The sequence below is a fragment of the Xenopus laevis genome, chromosome 1L, assembly GCF_017654675.1.
Source record: "Xenopus laevis strain J_2021 chromosome 1L, Xenopus_laevis_v10.1, whole genome shotgun sequence".
NCBI lineage: Eukaryota > Metazoa > Chordata > Amphibia > Anura > Pipidae > Xenopus > Xenopus laevis.
This window is the reverse complement of record NC_054371.1, coordinates 151,569,920-151,585,924: the sequence shown is the minus strand read 5'-3', so window position 1 is coordinate 151,585,924 and position 16,005 is coordinate 151,569,920. Positions and strand designations below refer to the sequence as shown.

General features: G+C 38.3%; 1 protein-coding gene across 1 annotated transcript in view; it reads left to right on the top strand.

The window, feature by feature from the left end:
• The window catches only part of acin1.L (apoptotic chromatin condensation inducer 1 L homeolog), a 52,726-nt gene that overhangs the window by 10,755 nt on the left and 25,966 nt on the right, over positions 1 to 16,005 (top strand). The window contains exons 4-8 of the mRNA XM_018259573.2: positions 5,255 to 5,371; positions 6,157 to 6,245; positions 6,326 to 9,991; positions 11,346 to 11,582; positions 12,738 to 12,859. Of these exons, the coding sequence (XP_018115062.1) occupies positions 5,255 to 5,371; positions 6,157 to 6,245; positions 6,326 to 9,991; positions 11,346 to 11,582; positions 12,738 to 12,859 (4,231 nt within the window). The remainder of the gene's footprint in view (positions 1 to 5,254; positions 5,372 to 6,156; positions 6,246 to 6,325; positions 9,992 to 11,345; positions 11,583 to 12,737; positions 12,860 to 16,005) is intronic.

The following is a 16,005-nucleotide window of genomic DNA, read 5'->3' as shown; positions in this document are numbered from 1 at the left end:
CTATGGCCAGCTTTACTTATTATTTTTTTATTATGGAGTCAGTAACCCCCATATAAAAGCTCAAAAGTGTCGGAAGAAGGAGGAAAATCCCTTTACATAAAATGTAGTAAGATTAAATAGAGGGGTGGGAGAGTGAGTCTGAGTGTTTATAAGAACACGGCCTTTGTGATGCTGTGGCGGCCAAGACCCCCAAGAATAGTGGAAACACCACTAGAGCCGCAAGTAGTACCAGCCAGCCCTTGGAAAAGGGTTCCAGGCAGCGGGCGCGGCTTAATTTATGTTGACATCTGTTTTTGTTATCTTTTTTTTTTTTTTTTTTTCTTCTTTCCTCCCCTACTTTGCTCCGATGCAGTGCAAATGCTCATGCAAATGATCTGGTATCTCCCAATTTTTTACAAAAATATAAAGCTGATCTATCTGTATACTTATGACTGAACCTGCTAATATGGAATGTAATGTACTGTCGTTAAATGTAAACGGGATCAATGAACCTGTCAAAAGAGCCAAGGTTATATATGTATGTAAGAAGCATAAAGCTAAAATAGTCATGCTTCAAGAAACTCATTTTAGACAGAATCATTTACCTGTGCTAAATTTTAAGAACTACTCTCAAGCATTCTTGAGTAACAATCCTGAAAAGAAAGCTACGGGGGTTATGACACTTATCCATAAAGATTTACCATTTAAAATGCTAGAGAACAAGAGAGATACAGAAGGAAGATATGTGTTGGTTAAGGGTATGCTGGCCAATCAGAAGTGTACAATAGCCAATGTTTATGTCCCGAATTGTAAACAGAGTAACTTTGTGACTACATTTCTACAGACGTTAGAGGCGTTTAGAGAAGGATTACTGATTTTGGGAGGTGATTTTAATTTAACGCTGAATCCCCTGATAGATTCCTCATCGGGTAAAACAAGTATCTCTTAGGCTAAGGGCACACTAGGCGATAGCGCCGCGATTTGACTCGCGGCGACTTTTCGCCGCGACTTTTAATCCGCAATCGCTGTGGAAACTTTGGCGCTGGCGTCTATGGGGAATCGCGAGCGTAAAAACACACGCGGCGATCTTTTTTCTATTGTCGCTCGAAATCGCCTCGCTAGGCGATTTCGAGCGACAATAGAAAAAAGATCGCCGCGTGTGTTTTTACGCTGGCGATTTGTCGCGATTCCCCATAGACGCCAGCGCCAAAGTTTCCACAGCGATTGCGGATTAAAAGTCGCGGCGAAAAGTCGCCGCGAGTCAAATCGCGGCGCTATCGCCTAGTGTGCCCTTAGCCTTATAAAAGCTTGAAAGGGGTAAAAAGAGCTTTAGCTGATTTACAATTAGTGGATATCTGGAGGATAATGAATCCTAAGAAGAAAGACTACACTCATTTCTCAAAACAACATCAAGTTTATTCGCGAATAGATTACATAATGGCATCACAACAATGGACACATTTATTTACACAGGCACATATAGCGAGTTTTAATGTTTCAGATCACTCACCAGTAATAGTAAAATATAATATACCACGGGTTTCTAAACCTGAGTTTAACTGGAGATTAAATGAATTCTTACTACACGAGGAGGAAAACAGGGAAAGGATACAAGAGTGGATTAAACAAATAATCACCAATAATGACACCCCGGAAACTAACCCAATAACACTATGGGAAACATTAAAATGCGTTTTGAGAGGACATCTGATAGCCTTAGGGTCAAACCTAAAAAAAAAGAGAGAAAAAGAGATTAAGAGCCTAATAGGAGAAATTGCACAATTAGAGCAGGCACATAAAGAAACAATAGCGCGAAAGACATACGTGGAGTTGGAAAATAAGAGAATGCAATTGAATTCATTACTTAACCATAAAATTAAAAAAGCCTATTTGAGAACTAAACAGAACCTATATGAATTCGGTGATAAGTGCAATAAATATTTTGCGAGAATTTTGAAAAAAACACAGAGCCAGAACAATATCTTGGCGATTAATAACACTAAGAACGTCATTCATCATGACACTAAGGGGATAACAGAGGCTTTTGAGGAGTATTACCAGTCGCTTTATAAAATACAGGTAAAAGACCAATCACTAGAAAAGGGGGATATATTGGAGCAATTTATTAAAGACGCTAAGGTGAAGTCCCTCACGCCAGACCAAGCATCAGATTTAGAAGCACCATTCTCCTATAAAGAAATAGAAGAGGGAATTGCGAGCATGCCCCTTGGAAAGAGTCCAGGCCCAGATGGCTATATAGCATCCTTCTTTAAAATATTTAAGGCGGACATTACCCCGTTATTATACAGGTATTTTAATGCTATTACAGGGGAAAATGGGTTTTATACGCAGGCCCAGGAAGCATTAATAACCATTATACTAAAACAAGATAAAGACCCGCTGTTATGTTCTAGTTATAGGCCTATATCTTTAATAAATATAGACATGAAATTATACGCACAAATATTAGGGAAAAGGTTGAAACAATACTTACCGGATCTGATACATGTCGATCAAGCGGGATTTGTACCTAAGAGAGAAGCAAAAGACAATATAGCAAAAACTATCTCACTAATACAATACGCGAAAATATCAAAAATTTCAACATGCTTACTTACGACTGATGCTGAAAAAGCATTCGATAGAATATCCTGGACATTCCTGGAAAGGACATTGATAAACTTTGGGTTTAGGGAACAATTTAGAAGCCGAATATTAGCCCTATATGATAAACCCTCGGCTAAAATAAAAATTAATGGCACATTGTCTCAGAAGATCTCGATCCACAACGGAACGAGACAGGGATGCCCTCTGTCCCCGTCACTGTTTCTATTGGTCATGGAGATACTTCTTGCACACATTAGGAATAATCCAGATATCTCAGGTATACGGGTAAAAGGAAAGGAATATAAATGCACCGCATTCGCGGATGATCTACTGCTTTATGTAACTAATCCAGGCATTACACTACCAAATATAATGAGCTTATTAAAGCGATTTGGAGAACTATCTAACTTTAAAATTAATTACTCAAAATCTGAGCTAATGAATATTAATGAGGAGGACGTAGTCACAACAATAAAAGATAATTTCCCTTTTAAATGGGCGACTTCTACTATTAAATACTTGGGGGTGAATTTAAGAGGTGACGTAGAAAGAGCTTACCAAGATAACTATGTACCATTATTAGCTTCTATTCAAAAAACAATTGACAAATGGAAGAATATAAAGATATCATGGTTTGGGAGAATTCAAGCGATAAAGATGGTGGTCATGCCCAAAGCTTTATACTTACTCCAAGTTCTTCCCATAGACGTCCCCCTTACTTTTTTTAATACACTAAGATCGATCTTTATTAGATTTATTTGGGGAGGGAAAACAGCAAGGCTTAGTTTTAAGCAACTAACCCAAATAAAAGAAAAAGGAGGGATGGGAGTACCAGATACTTATTTATATTGCTTAGCAGTGCATTTGGTGAGACTTTGGAATTGGACTATGAGGGCAGGAAGAAAAGAGTGGTGTGAGTTAGAAGAAGGATGGTGTCATTACCCACTAGAAAATTCATTATGGGATGAGAACTGGGCAGCACATAAGTCTGAGTCAACACCCGATAATTAGAGCAACCTTAAAAATTTGGCATAAGAATAAAGTTACATCGAACTTGACGAAAGCACCTTACGTGCTACAACACTTAAGAAATAATCCAAATTTCCCCCCGGGAATGGAAAAAGGAGTATTTGCAGTTTGGGAGAAGTGGGACGAAAGACCCACGAGGATAAAGGATTTGATTAAAGGGGGAAAACTGAGCCCATTAGAAGAATTACAAAAGAGGTGGGGGAAACATCCAAGAGAGATTTGGGGATATTACCAACTGCATTATTTTATAAAAATGAAAAAAAGAAAGGGATTGGGACAGACCCCTCACAGAGTGGGAGGAGCTACTCAATCAGAATAAAGAATTGACCAAACCTTTATCCAAAATGTATAAAATTGTACTAAATACAGAGGAATTTAAACTCCCAGGCTTCTGCTCTTCATGGGAAAGGGAATTGGGATATAACCTTTCAGACCAGGAATGGAGAAAGATCTTTAAACATGGAAACAAGATGACAAGGGCGGAGAAAATTAGAGAAGCAGTCTATAAAATGGTGACAAAATGGCATTACACCCCAGTTAAACTTCATAAGATGCATCCACAGATTTCTAACACTTGCTGGAGATGCAATAAAGAAGTTGGCACACACATACACATTTGGTTAACTTGTCCAAGATTGAAAGATTTTTGGACTCAGGTATTAGAAAGCATTTATAAAATAACCTCTATAAAATTGGACGTTGCAGATCATGCGACAATATTGCTGAATGTATTCCCTGATAAAAATAAGATGTTAGATGATCCACTTACTTTTCAATTAATGCAAGCAGCCAAGGCTTTGATCCCAAGGAACTGGAAGAACAAGGATGCTCCGATATATAATAACTGGTTAAAATCTGTGGAAGAAATAAGAATGTTAGAGGAATTAACATATATCTATCATAATAATAGTGGCACCTATTGGAAAACATGGCATCCATGGCATAGGTTTATGGGAGAATCGGATAAGTCCTGTAATGTGATCTCAAATAGGGTATAAGGAGGTGCAAAGTATCTTTTCCCTTACCCCTTTTTTTTCTGTACCCTTTTTTTTTGTTATTGTCTTTTCTTGGTTATTGTTTTTGTATTTTGTATTTACTATGTTTTTTGTTTGGAAAAACTAATTAAATAAAGAAATTTAAAAAAAAAAAAGAAAATCCAAAAAACTATATAACAGAAAAAATGAAGGCCAATTGCAAAATTATTAAGGATTAGCCATTCTATAATATGCTAAAATTAATTTAAAAGTTAACCACCCCTTTAATTAAAGCAATGGGCATTTAGGGGCAGATTTATCAAACTGTGAGTTCGGATTAGGAGCGGGTTGTAAGGAATTCCAGCTAAAGTTTTCTAGTGATGTGTGGGTCAGGAAAAACTTGGCCCAACCCGTGCGTTTCTGGCCAGCCCGCACATGACTAGAGAATATGGCTTTGTATCGGCATTAGGCCTTAACTTAGGTGGTGGTAAGAAATTCATAACTGTGGATGTTTACTTTTTAAGTACATAGTTATAAATCTCTCTCCTCTAACAAATTCTTGCTCTATCAAGAGTTTATTTTCATAAATAGTAATAGTGATTGTGGGTAAAGGAAATCATTATTTTCATAATAAGTCATACACAGCATGCATTTCTGCTATGTAGAGCCTTTAGCAGAATCTGAAGATGAGAACATACCCACGGACATGGTTCCAGAGCCACCTGATCTAATCCGCTCTGTTATGAAGATTCCAGAAGAAGGGCTGCAAAAGCGCACACCAAGTATGTCTTGCCATATATATTATTATTAGCAAGTAATTATAAAGTGCCGACATATTCGGTGGTGAATGTGAAGGGTGTTAGGCTAACATTCTGATGCCAGCTAGGCCTGCAAGTTAGTTTGTGAAGAAGCCAGTGCTTGAAATATATGACAAAATGCAGACCAATTGATGCTGACAAAAGGACATTTATAACATTGTTACCTTACAATTGCTTTAAGTCATTGTGGGGTTGTTCAGTTAGAGATATTGACACATTTTTAAAATTCTTAAAGATCCTATCCCAGGAACTGAATTCTTGAAGATTAATATTATTTTGGTTCATTACAGAGCACTTAGGAAGTGTGGTTGATACAAACTTTCATTGGGGAAGATGGGCTGCTACACCATTTCCAGCACTTCCTGTACTCTTAATAGAATCTCTTATTCAGTATTCACTATTTCTTTCTGTTAACGTGCACAGAAAGTAATTTTAATTAAGCGTGTAGTTTTTAATTCTGTTATCACATTCTTTAACCACCAGGGACACAGCCAGGTTACATGTGGCTGTTGAATTGTAATATTAATTGAATTGTAATTATATTACTTTTAAATCGTTCAGTTCATTAATATTTGTGGAAACAGTTTATTTTTTGTGTGTTTGTGTTTAAACGTAAAAATATATTTATAATTAATGAATTACTATGGTAAAGGAATTTAGGAATATAATCAGTAAGGTGAAAATATCTATAATGGAAAAGTCATTAGTGTTTTTGTTTTGTCTTTTTTAAACTTAAATAATATGTACAGAAAAATGTCAGCCAGTTTTGGAAGAGCCTGAGGATTCAGAGGAAGAGCTTCCTCGAAAAAGAGAGAGAAGATCACCACGGGTAAAGCAGGTAAGTAATCCTTATACTTAAATTAGAGGATCATTCTATTTTGTACAAATTTCAGCTTAATGTTTATTTTTTCTTTTCAGGCCAAAACTTTGAAGCCCTTGGTGCTGGCGCAGCCATTACAGGAGCAGGAGCCACGGAGGGTATCTACACGTGTGCGGCGGTCTAAAGGTGATGCAAATACTTTAAAAGATGAAGCAGAAGATGTGGGGGAAGAGGAAGAAGAGATGGAAGAAGATCAAGAGATGAAACTTGATGAAGAAACTCCCAAGAGAAGAAGGTCATCTTCAAGGACAGTCACTCCTCAAGCCACAAAGTCACCAGGACCAAATCGTTCACCTTCTCCGTCTGGGTTGACAGAAAAGAGGTGCAGAACACTATCAGCTGAGGCAGAACAAGTGCCTGAGGAGAGGGTTCCACCATTGCTGCCTTTAGAAGGCATACAGCAACAGATTTCTGAGAAGCATACATCTCCAGAATCTGAAAAACCAGCATCCCCAAAATTTCTGCAAATAGACAGGAGTTACAAGTCTCCTCAGAAGTGGGGGCGTCAAGCTAGGGAGAAGATGGAACGAGGTTTAGAGCCAGATGCACAAAAATATCAGGAATCTTCATTTGTTATTAGAAAAACATCAAGCTGGAGCCAGGAAACAGAAAAGCTTAGAATTAAACATCAAGAGCTCAAGTTGAATGAGGAGAATGAAGGAGAACTCAAACCTTTATTTATAACAAAAAGTCCAACATCAAAGGATATAAAAACAAGCCCTGCACTGGTTTTAATTAAGCCTCCTTCTCAAGGAAGGTCAGACAGAAAGACAACAGTGGGAGATCACAGCATTCAAATAGTGGAAAAGTCATCAGGAAGAGGTGTTCAAGCCATGTCTGTATTAGAAAAACAAGAGCCAACCACAAATAAAATTATCAAAGAAGACATCAAATCTTTGCAAATATCCATTTGCCCCGATACTGAAAGATTACCTGAAACAGAGAAGAAAGTAACAGATATTGAATCTCCTGAATCAGAAAAGTCACTAGCAATTTCCTCCTTGGGTGCACCTCCCTTAACCAAAATGAGAAAACTGAAAATTAAGACACATGATCATTCACAACATGATATAGCGAAAATAAGATATGCACATAGCCATGCCAAATTGGAAAAGGTGACACCAGAGTTAAGTAAAGAATCAAGTGAAATTATTGTATGCAGAGATGTACCATTTGTGCCTCAAGTAAAGGAATGTGAGCAACAATCAGAGCATAAAACTGCAACACCCCATCAAAAAGAAAAGATGGAAAACACATCTTTGATAAATCAGCAGGTAGATAATAGGGAGACTGCAGAGCATTTAGAGAGAGAGGAAAGTATGGAGACCGAGGAACATGTGAATACAAAAGAACACGTGGAAAGAGGAGAAGACTCCAGTTATAGTATTTCTGATCAAGAAAAGCTGGTGGAAAAAACAGAAATTGGTTCCACTTGTTTATCTGTTTTAGAGATAGCAAAGGAACATAGCCTCCCTGATGGTGCTACGAAAGAAGAAGAACCTGTTTCCATTGAATTGAATGCAGCAAACCCCCCTACAGCTCTAAGAAGTGATTCTAACATATCATTGGAGATTCAGGAAACTTCAGTATTAAAGACTGAAGAAGAAGTGCCACAAAGCATTCAAGAAGATATTAGTGTAGCGCTAATAGAAAATACCAAAGAACAGGAACAAGCATCTTTGGAGACAGTGAAGGAAATTGTTTCTGAAGGGACATCTGAAACAGTTTTATGTGTCACATCAACTACATTACTTCCACATGACAAATTTGTATGTACAGAAGATCAACTATCTGCAGGATATGAGCAAGAAAAAGATACTCCTATTTTGGTGTCCCCAAAAGAGAATGTTGCAGTAGAGGAAGCTTTGGAACAACCACATAACATTCCTGGATGTGTAGAGGAAGTAACACCTTTAAAAACTCCAGAAACGCATTTAGAAATGGAAGAAAAAGACCTTGCTCTAATAAATAATGAAGATTCGAAAGAAATTATTCCAGAACTTACTGTTCTTCAATCTACAACTGAATCTGTGACTAATGTTAATACAGATTCTGTGGATCAGGACATTTTTGATACACCTATAATTCAAGATACCTCTGAACTAGAAGCAACAGAAGGAAAAAATACTTCTTTTATCCAAGATAAAACTGATATTACAGCAGTGATCGGAAATGTTCCTCATGAATCAGAGCCTGCTGCTGATGATGAACCAACAATCCATGCCAGCTTGGAAAATATCAGAGATGAAGAACCTACAACAGTGTTGTCACCTAATGAAAGTTCTATGGCGGTTCAAGAAACCACCAATTCAGCATTACAACAGCATACAGTAACTGTAGTAATGGAAGAATCCCCCATAAAGTTACAGGATGATCATGTTTCAGACCTAGTGGTAAAAGAGAGTGGTTGTCCCACGAACAATGAAAATTCTGAAATGATGGCCTCAGAGATGTTGACTGACAATCAGAAACCTTCTGAAACTGTGCAATTAGAAGAGAGTGCCTCATTAATTACACAGGAAAGTAATGAATTAGAAAATGGCAAAACTACCAATGAAGCCAATAATGATTCTCAAAAAATAGAGAAGATGGAAGATGTGTTGGAAGATAGCAAGGCTGCTTTTTCAGTTATGGAAGAGCCAAACATAATAGATTCAGACAGCTTGCCACAATCCACAAATCAAGAGGAAAGCATAGACAAACCTACAGTAAGCACAACTATTGACAAGGAAAGCACAGAGCTTACAGATTGCACAAAAGTTGTACAGGTAGATCAGCCATTTAGTGTAGAATTTGTAGAAAAATTGGAAGACAATATTGCCTCTGAATCAGAATGCCTATCTGTAACTCCCATAGAAATAACACCAACTTCTCCCCCTGAGAAATTAGAACCAGAATGCCTATCTGTAACTCCCATGGAAACGACACCAACTTCTCCCCTTGAGAAGTTAGAACCAGAATGCCTATCTGTAACTCCCATGGAAACTACACAAATTTCTCCCCTTGAGAAATTAGAACCAGAATGCCTATCTGTGACTCCCATGGAAATGACACCAACTTCTCCCCTTGAGAAATTAGAACCAGAATGCCTATCTGTAACTCCCATGGAAAAGACACCAACCGCTCCCCTTGAGAAATTAGAACCAGAATGCCTATCTGTAACTCCCATGGAAAAGACACCAACCTCTCCCCTTGAGAAATTAGAACCAGAATGCCTATCTGTAACTCCCATGGAAAAGACACCAACCTCTCCCCTTGAGAAATTAGAACCCAGCCCTGAAAAAAATGAAAACGAGACTGTTCGATTCCCTCACTCCGAAATGCACAGCACAGAAGAAGCTGTAGAAAAACAAGACGATGCAGCACGTGCAACAGAAGAACCTTCATTAAATACAGACACAGGTGATTTAATTGATGAAAACAAAGAAATTTCCAGTAACAAACAACTAAAGCATGATCCACATGAGGATGAACCAGTGGTTCCTGTCAGGAGTTCACCACGAAGAAGAACCTCCTCATCATCATCATCGTCCTCATCTTCTTCCTCATCCTCTCGCTCATCAAGCTCTTCTTCAGAGAGATCATCCCATTCAAGACATAGCTCCCATTCTAAGTCATCGTCTCTAGATCGGTACAGCCGGAGGTCTAGATCTTCGTCTGCCTCTTCATCTAAGTCAAGATCTTCTTCTTGCCACAGTGACGAGGTGAGGCATCACTGCACACTTGTCTTGATTAGTATGGATATGCGTAATTATACTTTTACTGACTCAGATGTTCACAGTTGAATATATGGCAGGTTTTATCATTCTTTAGGGATTATGAAAATATAATTTGCCTTAAAAATAAAGTTTGACATCGAGCTAAGATATAGTTGCAAGTTTTGAGAGGAATCTTTTTAATTTAAAAAATGGAACCTGTGCAGACCATTAAAAATACAAGTAATGGCTAGGAAAGGAATTTGTCTCTAACAAATAAGGTGGTATATGTAGAAAAAAGTGAATACACAAGTCATGGCAGAAGCCAGTAAAGGCAGAGAATATATAGGAAGTCGGACAATGAGCTTTACAGAGACTGTTCATCATTGGCATCAAGCCATTGACTAAACCAATGAAGGTTTAGTCTAACCTATTTTAATACTTAGCATAAAAGTTGGTTGTTCACCTTCCAAACTTTTTTCAATTATCTTCAGATTGAAGATATTTTAAAAAAATTTTTTACAGTTTTTCCCAAAGTGAAGATTGAAGTTTAATGTTCCAGTGTTCACTGGCAGATCAGTACCCCAGGTGCAGAACTGTTACAATTTGCTACATTAGTTGATACATATCTCAGCAGTATCTGTGGAATATTGGCAACTATCGTATCAATTAACTGTCTTTAATGAAACTTTGGGATTATGCTCATAAGGGCCAAAGATAAGAAAAGTATCAACTAATGTATCAGTTTGTGACATCTCCCTTGTACTTGATCCAAACTAAGATATAATTAATCTTTATTGGAGGCAAAACCAGCCTATTGGGTTTATTTAATGTTTACATGATTTACATGATTTTCTAGTAGACTCAAGGTATGAAGATCCAAATTACAGAAAGATCTCTTATCCAGAATACTCCAGGTCCCGAGCATTCTGGATAACAGGTCCCATACCTGTACAGTATTAGTGGTTTGACATTATAAGGCAGAGGGGATTGAGAAACTGAATTTTAAACTGGGTTTTGAAGTGATATATGTGCATGTTACCGTAGTATATGTAAATTCTGGGGTCCAGAACCCTTATCTGTCCCAGTCGTGTATACATATAACTGGGGTGGTAAAGGGCTCTGAGAGGCTGAAGATGCTGTTTCCATTAGTAAGTTCCACCATTTACTTACTACAACATGTTCAACTATGAGTCAATTTACACAAAAGTCTTTAAAATACTTTTTTGATTATTTCTCTTCTAGTATGTCCTCTTTTTATGCCAAAAGGAACTGCATTTTGTGGCAGAAATGCAAATGCAATCAACTGCACATCTGCTTGTTATTGCTGTTTTCTTTATGAGGAAAACTTATTTTCTTTAAGGTGGCAACAAAAATGGTAAGCCCAGAAATAAAGAATTCTCCTGATCATCGGCCTCCTAGGAGCCCATCCCCTCCTCATCAGCAGTCATCTGAACCCCCGCAGAGCAGCTCTCCACCTCCTTCATCTACACCAGTGAAGCTGCAGGAAGACATAATATCCCCTTTACAAAATACTCTCCAACCAGGTCGTGGGGTGCGTCGGCAGTTGCATTCAGATTCAGAAGACCCAGACTTGCAGGTGAGTGAAGTATTTGTTTATTCTTAATATAGCATTGCATTAGTTGTTGTAGCTACTGTAATAATAATTATGAATTACTCTACTTCTTTTACAATCATAATCTATAAGTATTTTGGCATAGGGATGTTTTTTTTTTGCATCTACAGCCAGCAGCCACATTCCTCTTTTTGCATCCCCAATTAATTCAAATGCATGAAAGGTGGGCATTCTGCATGTCCTTCTACTTGATGTGGAGGAGCTTGGTCACCTATTTTAAAGATACTAACAATCACAGTGACTGCAGTTGCCGAAAACTTGGCACCAAAGCTACCACTCCCCCCCCCCGATAAAAACACATAAAATGCCACTGCTGATAGAAATATACTACAATAAACCTAAGACTGTTAAAGGGGAAGGAAACCTAGTTGGCGCAAAAACCCTCCCCCCTCCCGTGTGTTGCTTCCCCTCCCTCCTCCCCCCTGGCCTACCCGTCCCGCTGGGCAAATGCACCTAACTTGTTACTTACCTTTCTGCACAGGTCCAGTCCAGGGAGTTCACAGACGACATCTTCTTCCACGCGATCTTCTTCCTGCTTTGAACGGCACATGCGCAGTAGGAGCATTTCACTGGTATGATCTACTGCGCATGCGCCAAAAGTCACGAAAACTTTGTGACTTTTGGCGCATGCACAGTAGATCCGTACCGGCGAAATGCTCCTACTGCGCATGCGCCAAAACGCCGTTCACAGCAGGAAGAAGATCGCGTGGAAGAAGATATCGTCTGTGAACTCCCTGGACTGGACCTGCGCATAAGGGTAAGTAACAAGTTAGGGGCATTTGCCCAGCGGGACGGGTAGGCCAGGGGGGAGGAGGGAGGGTGGGCAACACACGGCAGGGGGGGGAGGGTTTTTGCGCCGACTAGGTTTCCTTCCCCTTTAAGCATCCTTGTACCACAACACTAAAAAAAACAATGAATACGTTTATTTGCACTATACACTGTAATAGGGCACTTGTGAACTTTGTAAGTATTTATGAATTATGAATAATGATCTTTCAACTGTCTCCTTTTTCACTCCACCACACCCCTCTATATCATTCCCTTTCTCACTTTACCCTCTTATCCTCTTATTAACTTCCTATCCCTTTTGATTCATCCCCTCATTCTGCCTAATGTTAGGAACAAACTAAACGAATAAGATTGGAGCAAGAATCTGAGGACCGGGACTCTAAAAGTCCAGTCCCCATGGAGCAGGAGGTGGAAGAGGAGCAAAGTCCAGAAAGTCCAGAAGTCGGCAGTGGGTAAGTGGCATTAAAATTGTGTCAGTTTGTATCTATAAAATTCCCGTTGAATTACATGTTGCACAACACTTTAGCCATCCCACTCATACACTTGCTGGAAACTAGTATGGTTACCATGTATTAATACTGCCAAGTTTAGTTACTGGTTTTCCACTTTTGCAGTATGACTGTATTTTGCAATAGATCACATTCATCTGTATTACAGTAGAAATGACTAGTTGAATTTGAATCACCCAAAAAGCTAAGTTAATGATTGTATCTGCTTGTTTAACCATTACAGCTTAGCAGTAGCTCTTCAAATTTATATGTTTATGAAATATGGCTCAACAAGACCTACCATTGACTCATTTACTATGTTACTATAGGTTTCAGACCAAGTGCTGGAGCAGTGACAGAATTGTGACCCTTAGTGCAATAAGTAGTTAGAGAGGGGAGTTAATGCCTAATACTAATATGGCCCATTAGAAATTATTTAGTAAGAATTTTAATTGAAAGTGCACACTGCAGCTCATGTGGGAATTTTATTTGCAACATAGCCAAATTATACACGTGAATGAGAGCTGCCATACTGAGTGGCCTATATGGTTTGCCACTTAGGATGCTGTTGAAATTGATATTTCGTTAAGCTTTGTAATGGCAAGCAATATAGTAATTAAAGATATACGCTCATGGGAAAACATGTTTTCAGCATTAGTAGTGATGCTCCTGCACACTTTACCATTTTTCAAAAGTGCAATCTTATTATTTTTTTTATATTTAATTTTGAAATCTGACATGGGGCTAGACATATCGTCAGTTTCCCTGGAGCCCCCAGCCATGTGACATGTGCTCTGATAAATTTTAGTCACTCTTTCCTGCTATATTGCAAATTGGAGTGATTTCACCCACCTCCCTTTCCCCCCTCCAGCAGCCCATCAGTAGAAACAATAGGAAGGTACCAGATAGCAGCTTCCTAACAAAAGATAACAGCTCCCTGGTAGATCTAAGAACAGCATTCAAAAAAAATTCTGGCTCTTTCCGAAAGCAAATGACCTGAGATGGCTACCTACACAACAATGTTACAACTAAAAAAATATACACTTATTGGTTCAGGAATTAAATTTTATATGGTAGAGTGAATTATTTACAGTGTGATTTAGAAATAAAAACTACACCACAAAAATCATGACATAATCCCTTTAACAAAGACTGACTCCAACAAACTTATATTTATTTACATAAAACAGCAGAGTTTTTTTTAAATTATCATTAAGAGGGGTGGTCCACCTTTAAGTTAACTTTTAGTATGCAATATTTTTTAATTGATTTGCATTCATTTTCTGCTCTTGTTAGCATTCACATGGGGTAACCTGAAAGAAGAAAGTGGTAGTATCACTTTAAATTGATTTATACTGCATAGAAAGCTGTCATTCTCTTTAGTATTAAAAGTGTTAAAAAAAAATCCCGGTTATCTGGGCTTTAAATATTCTTTGTGATTCAGTCCTTGGTGAGAACAAATTTGTTTGAATAGATTTTTATTCAGAGTAAGGCTGGCCATATGCAGTTCGACATTGGACATATTCAGACGAATTGAAATCAGGCAGGATTGAAAATCCAACTGGGCAAGAACCACATAAGACCAGAGATGTAATCGTTTTCTGGGGTGGTCTGCAAAGGGCTCCATTATTGCCAGTTTGAATGTAGTACTTGTCTAACAAATGCAGTGCTGCAGTGACTGCATTGAACTTCAGTTGCAGTCAGTGCAGCCTTTCTAGTTCTGTCCCTGAGGTTTCAAGTGGTCTGGTAATACTAAACTAATTGTTTGACTGGCACCCTCTTTTTGTTGCAGTGTGCAGCTGCTAATTGTGTATGAGTCAATTCACTTCACAACTTGAAATGTTCCAAATATATTAGATCTGCCCCGCAACACGCCGCTAGTAAAGACAAATAACCAACTAGCTCAACTACATTTAAGAAAGACATAAATAATTGCACAAAATTATTTGCAGGTGCAGCGTGGGTCTTATAATGTGTCTTATGCTATGTACATAGGATAGGAGTTAATCACTGAACGCTTCTGCAGTTACTCATGTCTGTATGTATATGACAATGTATGACTTGTGGACAACCTATCGCACTTTCCTGCTGCTGTGATCCATATTAGATCCTAGCTTAGAAGTGGCTTGGGACCCTTATACATGAGCGTTTGTTCCTGCATCCCCCCCCCTAAAGTGGCACGCATTAAGTTATGTTCCACCTGCATTCTGCACTTGCATGCACCTCAATAAGTACAGCCCAGTCAGGAAGCATGGATTGTGTCTCTTCCTGCATTTCCCAGTGGTGGGACATATTAAAGGGATAATGTCATGGGGAAAAAAATAGTTAATAGTGCTGCTCCAGCAGAATTCTGCACTGAAATCCATTTCTCAAAAGAGAACAGATTTTTTTTTATATTCAATTTTGAAGTCTGACATGGGGCTAGACATATTGTCAATTACCCAGCTGCCCCAAGTCATGTGACTTGTGCTATGATAAACTTCAATCACACTTTACTGCTGTACTGCAAGATGATGACCTCCTGTGACAAGTTTGAAGTCCTGGATCATTGCTGCTATTGAGGAGCTAAACTTTAGGCTGGTGCAATAAGTTCAGTATATAAAATATTGCATTTTTGCCATATTAAGTTTTAGAAGTACTGGCATCTGATTATAGTGATTTACAAAAGTAAAGGCAAATTAAGACTCATTTAATCTCTCTCTACACTTATGTTTCTCTTTATATTTTTGTCCGCCTAATAAATGAAAGTGGCCACATTAGAGAACATGTAAGACCTGTAAAAGCTCAGCATATAGTTTTAGGCATGAATGGCATACATGATTAAGATGTATTTTCAGAAAAGTAGTAGTTTGTAATAGTTTGAGTGTGAGGTGGCTGGGTTATGGATAATAGTAGTAATTGCTTGAACACAAGAGGACTGAGTAATATAACTAATCTCTTACCTCCAAAGACTTCTGCCTCTGCAACAAAGTGAGTCCAGGGATTCCAGTGCAACTGTATGACTGCAAGGGCTCGGTCCCTCTTCAAGTACTAGCATCTGATTTTTTTTTTTAAGTGAGCAACTGGAACATGGCTATAACATTTTTTAAGTAAAACAAAACAAAGTAAAA